The following is an 8,253-nucleotide window of genomic DNA, read 5'->3' as shown; positions in this document are numbered from 1 at the left end:
TGAATTATAACTCTTACCTGATTTTAAGAGCTAACTTCAATTGAACTAATCTATGCATGCCTATTTAAATATATTTACACATGGCTTGTGTATATTGTATATATATAGATATATATTATTCATACCTTCGGTGTATAGGACGCAAGCAGATTTTGACAACAAATTTTGGGGTAAAAAAGTGCGTCTTATACACCGAAAAATACGGTATATATAGTTTGACAAAACAACAACAATTAATAGAAAACTACTCACCAAGCAATCAAGTTGAGAAACTGGACTTTTGCTACCAGGCTGGCTTATATCCCACACCTTAACACAACCCTACAATTAACATAATATTTGTATACTGATCAGTCACAAAAGCTAAATTAAGAACAAACATGAGAATCAATTTGAAATCTTGGTTCAACTTATTCTATTTAAACTAATTTGATCTTAATGTTAGCAGTTACTATAGTATATTAACAAACTTCCTTAAACAATTTTTAAAAAACAGCAAGGTTTCAAATATTTATAAAAATAAATTTCCAAGTTGTTTAGATAGTTTTTAAATCAAAATAAAAATAATCTAACCCAAATTAATGGAAACATATGGTAGTTTGTTATTTTATTAACTATTATTGTTTTGTTTTTCAAATAATATGAATTTCTACCAACCTTTCCTCCTGTATAGACATATTTGGTGGGATTACTAATCGTTACAGCACACACAACTTCTCCATGACTAAGAGTGTTGATTGTGCGAGCATGTCGGGGAATGCCTGGGCCAATGAGTGCATCTGGAGGAAATGGGATTGGTTGCACTTGACCATCTGCACTGACATGGAATGAATAGGTCCTGCTGATAAGTTGAAAACAGAAAAGTACAACTATGACTGCTTTTATAATTATGCAAACATTTTTTTTTTTATATATTTGTGTTGAATGTTAAATGTAAACGTTTTGTAGAAAAAACTGTAATGATTTTAATGTATCTGAAAAAATATAAATAATACTTACGGTTTTCCCCCTGTGACAGGACCAAATCCTGCAGCATTTCTCAATGCAGTGTGTGGATCATAACTTCCAACCTGGTGATGAGAAGCATGAATTACCACTAATAAAACACAATCTAGACTATTATCCATGATAATTCAAAACAAAATACTGAATCCCAATTACAAAAAAACAAGAAGATACCCAGCAACATACAGTTTCTTTCCTAAGAGACCTTAGAGATAGATGCTCAAAATTCTCCAAACAATCTTTAGACTAATATTCAACTAAGATGAATGTTTCAAACTTAGTGGCACTTTACAAGTCTTAAATTTTGGAGGAATTGAAAAAATTTACTAAACATATTCCAATTTTCTAAATATGTTTGATGAAATATGTAGTTGATAACTTTTAACCAATTATCATAAATCAAAAAAGTTTGCAAGATAAGATTACTTAAAAACGATAAAAACAAACTTTAGCACTTTCAATACAAAACATCAGACTCACCAAAGAGCGAGGATAAGAACTTAGAGATGGTGAAATATTATTGTGTAACATGCTCGGAGAGAATGCAGCATTAGAACCAAGTTCAGCTGGAACTGGCCCATGAGATCCAGCCATGTTGCTGTGTATAGGATAAGGATATGGAGGACCTTGAAGTTAATGGATAATAAGTTCCCATAAGTAACTGGAATAGCCATTACTGACAATATACAACAAATTCGCAGTAAATAACAGAAACAAGCTGAGCAGTAGTATTCTGGTTTACTTTGTTAATTTCAAAAACTTCTAGCTTAATTATTTCCTTTTTTAAAATAACCAAAATTTCTAAGTATTTGTTTATAATTTTTTTCATTCTGTTTTGAGCTTTCAGTTTACCATAATATTTACCAATTGGTGGACCTTTCGGAACTGACTTTAACCCACTTGAACCAGGAGTACTCCCTGCAGAGCTGGTTGGAGTGATTGATTTTGGAACAGGAGTGGTGGATTTGTCCCCCTAGAAAACATATTCAATGTTTGTGACACAATCTTGCCTGGTTGATTTACGGAAGTAGGTACAAAAATTATGAAACTTTTAAGTCAAGGTTTTAACTTGTCAAAAATAGAGGTAGACACATAGCTATATCATGATAACATTTACCTCAATCAACCATTCCATGTGACACCTTGTGGTTACTTAGAATTGAAACACCCCCCCCAAAAAAAGGTTATATCTGCCACATAGTTTCTCCTATCTTCTGTGGACAGTAAATATGTAGTAGTTGAATTGTACACTTAGTTCTAGTTAAAATATCAGACACCGAAACATTTATTAAAAAACAAAAATGGAGCTTATTAAATTACCTACATAATTACAATTCAATAAAATTCTCTTAACCACTGCATTAGAATTAATGTGTTATTTATAACAATAGTAGTTTTTTTTCTTTTAAAAACATAACTATTTATAATACTCCCTAAATAATAGAAAAAATAAATAATAGTAATGGAGTTAGTATAATAAAGTTTTCCCCAAAACTTTGTCTTCAAAAATAAGGGTACGTCTTATATTCCGAAAAATACGGTAACCCTTTCCAAAATCATATAACTGAAAATCGATGTGATAACCACAACAATGTTATACATACAAACTCAAAATACGGAAGAATAAAATTATACAATATCGCATAAAAATTGTGTAATTTCAGCCAAAAATATTGTTATATTTTGGAACTGTCTAAACACCACAGATGTGAACTTTAATTTAATTTAGAACCATAAAACTAATCTATGAGGTTCCTTCATTACTAAAGGGCCGTCCGTGGCTTATTTCAATGCTAAGATAAAACACTTTATTTTATAACACAGAAATGACCTTTGTTTAACATCAATGACTCTTGATCATACAATGCAATAGAGTTGATTTTCTTCAATATCACAGTGCTGATTTTCGTCCTACTAAAACACCCTAGTGCTAATTTTGGTTCTACTTCAACAGCTTGATATTTAATTAAACTAAAGTTTAGTTCTGTTGCATTGAAGTCAACTAAAAAGTTAACTTTGTGATTCGAAAGTAAGTCAAAGGTTATCTTGGTAACATTCATGTAAACCAAAGATTAGCACTGTGATATTGAAGTTAGACGAAAATCAGCACTGTGATATTAAAGTAAGACGAAAATCAGCACTGGGGTGTTGGTGTAGGATGAAAATCAGCACTGTGATATTAAAGTAGGACGAAAATTAGCACTAGGGTGTTTTAGTAGAACGGAAATCAGCACTGTGATATTGAAGTAAGACGAAAATCAGCACTAGGGTGTTGAATTAGGACGAAAATTAGCACTGTGATATTAAAGTAGGACGAAAATTAGCACTAGGGTGTTTTAGTAGAACGGAAATCAGCACTGTGATATTGAAGTAAGACGAAAATCAGCACTAGGGTCGGCCCAGCGATTAGGCTGTTGTATTGAGTGTCCAAGGTTTCGTAGTTCACGCTTTTTTGGGGTCATGGGTGCGTTATAATAGTGACAGCTAAATTCCACTATTCGATTATAGTAGCCTATAATCGAATTACGGACGGCTAACGTAGATAGCCCTCGAGAGTAGCTTTGCACAAAATTCAATAACAAAACCGAAAAGTTTGTCTTTGATTTACTTAAATATCAAAGAACCTCCTTTTATTTATTTAAGAATAAATTCTAACTTATTTCAATAATAGAGTGCTTTGTTTGTAATTAAGTACAAAGCTACACAATGGGCTATCTGTGCTCTGCCCACCACGGGTATAGAAACCCGGTTTCTAGCGTTGTAAGACCCCAGACATTCTGCTGTGCCACTGGGGAGGGGGCAAAAGTGTGCTAAACTTTTGTTTACCTCAGTATCACACAGCTGGAGACTTTAACCTTATTATCCAAGATTTAACTATTGTTTACTTCACTATTAATACAGTTGAAATAACCTGGGATTTCCGTCAGCGCCATAAAGTTGGCTTTTCACTTACTTCAGTAATAAAATGCTAACTTTGTACTTAATTTGGTATCATGGTATTGGATTTTTTACTTAAATATTACAGAGTTGTTGTTTTTTAATTTTAGTTCGCTACAGTTACTCACAGATGACATTATAAAGGTGTAATATCACGAATAAACATTTTAAACAAACGTTTCTCATGGATAAAGAACGTTATCTTTTTGTCTGACGCGTTTGCTGGAGTAGAAATGTGAACAAAGCGCACTCGTGCGTCTCTAAAGGTAGTTCTCGTTCGTTCTGGAAGGTCAAGGTCGAACGTTGAGCAGGTAAATATTGTTGAACAGGAAAAAAGTGGTTCTGTGTGTGTTGCAGCTATGTGCACACGTACGTAAATACTGGATAAATTAGAAACCACGTACATACAACAGTTATTATCACCACAAAACCATCAGTTTGAACAAACATTGCTTGCTTTGTTTCCGCCTTCGCTTGCAAAGGTTTTTCTTGCGTCTATATCATGTTAAAATATCAGCACTAATAATATACCGAACAGAATGGTCAGTGACATATCCAACAGGTCATATAACTTAAGACAGCTCAGAACTTTATTAAAGTGGCCGATTTCCGTACATTAGGTATAGGTTTTAAGAGCCCCCCTCCCCCCCCAGTAGCACAGCGGTATGTCTGCGGACTTACAACGCTAGAATCCGGGTTTCGATACCCGTGGTGGGCAGAGCACAGATAGACCATTGTGTAGCTTTGTGCTTAACTTAAACACAAACAAGGTTTTAAGAAATATATTTCACACATTGTTGAAAGAGGACGCCGAGTACGAGGATTTAAATCCTCTGAATTTGAAGTTTCTACCTGAATGGCACTTTGTACGCAGGCAGACCGAACAGCCAGGTCAGAAGCCTTTAAGGTACAGGATATGGCCGTCCCTAATTTTGAGCTATTTGACCAAAGGGAAGGCAGGCAGCCACGAAGGGTTCATCGGACTCTTTGAACCGAAAAATGGGATTGACCATTGCTTTATAATGTGATTACGATTAAAAATGCGAACCGTGTCCAGTAGCAATAAGTCTCAAACCCTGATCCTTCGTATGCAGCCCATCAACCTCAACCTAATGTATGTGTAGTTATGCTTAAATTACTTTTTGTACAAACACTCATAAACAATATTTAAAACAACACAAACACAACTACGAGAGAAAACACTAATTAAAAATAAAGCCATTAATAATAATAATTGATATATCTCCGAGTTTTATAAATATCTCAAGTGTAAAATTTGTTAAGCTCCCAGATTTAACTGCAAGACCATGTTAAAAAACAATATTTTAACCAATGCGGGTTGAGCGTAACCTAGTAGTGAGAGTGTTCGGACATGTGACACTGGGGATTCGTGGCTTGCGTTCCGTTGCCGCAAAACATTCTACATAGTTTTGGGTGCGCTAAAAGAGTGACAGTCAAACCCCATTATTCGATCACACAAGAGTTGGTAGTGGGTATTGCTGACTACCTACTTTCCTTTCCAGTCTATAAGTTAAAATTATGGACGGCTAGCGCAGATAGCCCTCTAGTAGCTTGTCAGAAAATTCAACAAACAAATCGCCCTCTTGTAGCTTGTCACGAAATTCAATAAACAAATCGCCCTCTAGTCGCTTGTCATGAAATTCAACAAACAAAGCGCCCTCTTTTGTTGAATTTCGTGACAAGCGACTAGAGGGCGATTTGTTTGTTGAAGTTGGTGACAAGCGACTAGAGGGCGATTTGTTTGTTGAATTTCGTGACAAGCTACAAGAGGGCAATTTGTTTATTGAATTTCATGACAAGCTACTAGAGGGCACTTTGTTGAATTTCGTGACAAGCTACTAAAGGGCGCTTTGTTTGTTGAATTTGTGACAAGCTACTAGGGCGCTTTGTTTGTTGAATTTTGTGACAAGCTGCTAGAGGGCGATTTGTTTGTTGAATTTCGTGACAAGCTACTGTGCCCTCTAGTAGCTTGTTACGAAATTCAATAAACAAATTGCCCTCTTGTAGCTTGTCATGAAATTTAACAAACAAGCAAAGCGTATGTGTGTATGAGGTATGAGCACCAAGTGTGTGTGTGTGCGCGCGCGCCAGGAATAGGCCAACCACGTACTTGTGCAATTCGGATTCGTTCTCCATTACCACTGCCACTTCTTGCCAGGTAGCTGATACGGTTCTGAAAGAAAAGAATAAAGGCAAGTTTTAAATTAAACGCTTTAATTGATATAGATCAAATGATCTTTTTAACCCTGATATATATAGCGGTTAAATATTTTTCTTAAATTTTTCACGCACGTAGAAACCTCTGACCAGAATGAACTTAAAACGATTACTAAAACACGAAACTACTTAATGTACTAAAAGTTGTTACAAACTCGCTCACGTACTAAAAGCGACCTTGTGGGCACGTCTGTACTATATTGATTTTTAACTAAAATGTTAAGTTTGACACTTACCTTAATAACTATAAACTCGCGATATGTCCTCTATTTACAGAAACCATCTTGATATATAAAGAACTTGTCAGAAATAACTGCACGCTCTTTGAATAACTGATACAGCTCAGTACAGTGGCGTAGGAAGCAGGGGGCTCGACCCTCCACTTTTCAATATATCCCAATAAAAAATGCATCAAAATTCGGAAAATTACTCTCAGGAAAAGCGGGAGAATGCATATAATTTAATCCAAAAGTCAATAGCTTTCAGGGCCCTAAGGCGAGTCCTGGGCCTCAGCCGTAATAGATGTCCCAAAGGAAGGGCCAGGTCATACAAACCAAATATTAATATTAAAAATATTTCGTTACACTTGGCTTGGTGTTGAGTCTATTAGCACCGACATTTTGATGATTTCTTAGAAACTTTGTGAAGTGGTGAGAGCTGCCCCACCCAGGTTTGAAATGATAGCTAATTATGGGTCTGGAGGCAAATAATTTGACTTTGATCATGGTATTGTGTGTAATTTGAAGGATTGTGGTGGGGTACTTTGTGGTAATCTGCGTTTTACATAACTGTGACGTGTCTTGCACATCTAAATGGTCATGGATATCAGGAACTGATAAATTACTTTCTAGGAGCTAGCCTATGATGGAGTTTTCTGGTGAACAGAAAATAAAGCTTTAATAGAAAGAAAAACAGGTTTTATACTGCGGGAGTTTTATTGTAAACAAAATGTTACTCTCAACGTACGTTACTGGGTTAATTTGTAGTACTGATCCGTGTAGGTAACTTGCTTCAATCATATGTTATTGGTCATTAAGAAGACATTATCCTTCTAGGCAGAATGTTTCCACAAACACCAAGATATAGGTGTATCTTCAAGTTTAGTTCCCAAGCAGAAATTTTGACGTGTAAACAGTGCCAGATTCGGAGGGGTGCACCCATGCAATTGCATGGGAGTCTCGAGCCCCAAAGAAGGGGACCCCCAAGCATCGCAGTGTTGCATAGATGGAGGCCTCAAGGGGTCTAAATCCGGTCTCGCGTGCAAAATAATACGTAGGATCTATAACAATTCGTTAATTGGTTAATAATTACCAAAAAAATTGTCATTACAAAATCTGTGAGAACCTGGTAATTGCAATTCTGATACCAACTTCCTGTAAACCAAAATAATTCAGATGTTCCGCTTTTTTCTCTCTCTCTTTTTTATTACATGTTAACATTTTTAGATACCTTTTAAGTACCAATCGTAATTGTATATTAGAGCTGCATATTATTTAAAAATAGAACAAAATTATTATTGATATAACATTGAAATTAGAACAAACAAAGTGCAACATTATTATTTTTGCAACTTTTTATATAACGTTTAGTCATTAATCATAACTGAAGGGATATATCATTATTGATATCACTTATAAAATGAGATAAACACTGAACGAACTATAATATCATTATTTTATACCCAATCGTTTCTTCTGTGGCTTTGATCAGTTTTCTTGAAAGTTTAGCCAGCCCTTTAGCATATACCAGTTCAAGATCAGACCTAAAGAAAATACAAAAACAGACGCATATTATTGAAATGGAATCAGCATTTACAAACAAAAGTATACATCAATGAATGATTTTCAACCTTTGTTTTCACCATTCAAGTTGGATAAAATTTCTTAGGGGGAAGGTGGATAAGACGGTCATCTTAACTTTGAATGTGTTTTAACCATTTAAGATTAATGCCACGAAAAAGAAAAAAATGTTTTAGAACGAACTTTTTATTATTATTATAAATGTCATTCTGGCTAAAACAAAAACTGGACATAGAGTTTTAGATATTATAAAAGGCACTTCTCGTGTTTGGTG

At 35.0% G+C, this 8,253-nt stretch overlaps 1 protein-coding gene across 1 annotated transcript in view; it reads right to left on the bottom strand.

Annotated features, from left to right (window-relative positions):
- Nucleotides 1-8,253, bottom strand: part of LOC106471016 (transducin-like enhancer protein 4) — a 35,262-nt gene that overhangs the window by 5,537 nt on the left and 21,472 nt on the right. The window contains exons 9-14 of the mRNA XM_022399646.1: nucleotides 6,074-6,136; nucleotides 1,870-1,978; nucleotides 1,486-1,631; nucleotides 1,000-1,070; nucleotides 658-838; nucleotides 253-321 (exon numbers count right to left, since the gene is read on the bottom strand). Of these exons, the coding sequence (XP_022255354.1) occupies nucleotides 253-321; nucleotides 658-838; nucleotides 1,000-1,070; nucleotides 1,486-1,631; nucleotides 1,870-1,978; nucleotides 6,074-6,136 (639 nt within the window). The remainder of the gene's footprint in view (nucleotides 1-252; nucleotides 322-657; nucleotides 839-999; nucleotides 1,071-1,485; nucleotides 1,632-1,869; nucleotides 1,979-6,073; nucleotides 6,137-8,253) is intronic.

The sequence above is a fragment of the Limulus polyphemus genome, unplaced genomic scaffold, assembly GCF_000517525.1.
Source record: "Limulus polyphemus unplaced genomic scaffold, Limulus_polyphemus-2.1.2 Scaffold4355, whole genome shotgun sequence".
NCBI lineage: Eukaryota > Metazoa > Arthropoda > Merostomata > Xiphosura > Limulidae > Limulus > Limulus polyphemus.
Note: the sequence above shows the minus strand (reverse complement) of the source record. Positions and strands in the feature narration are given on the sequence as shown.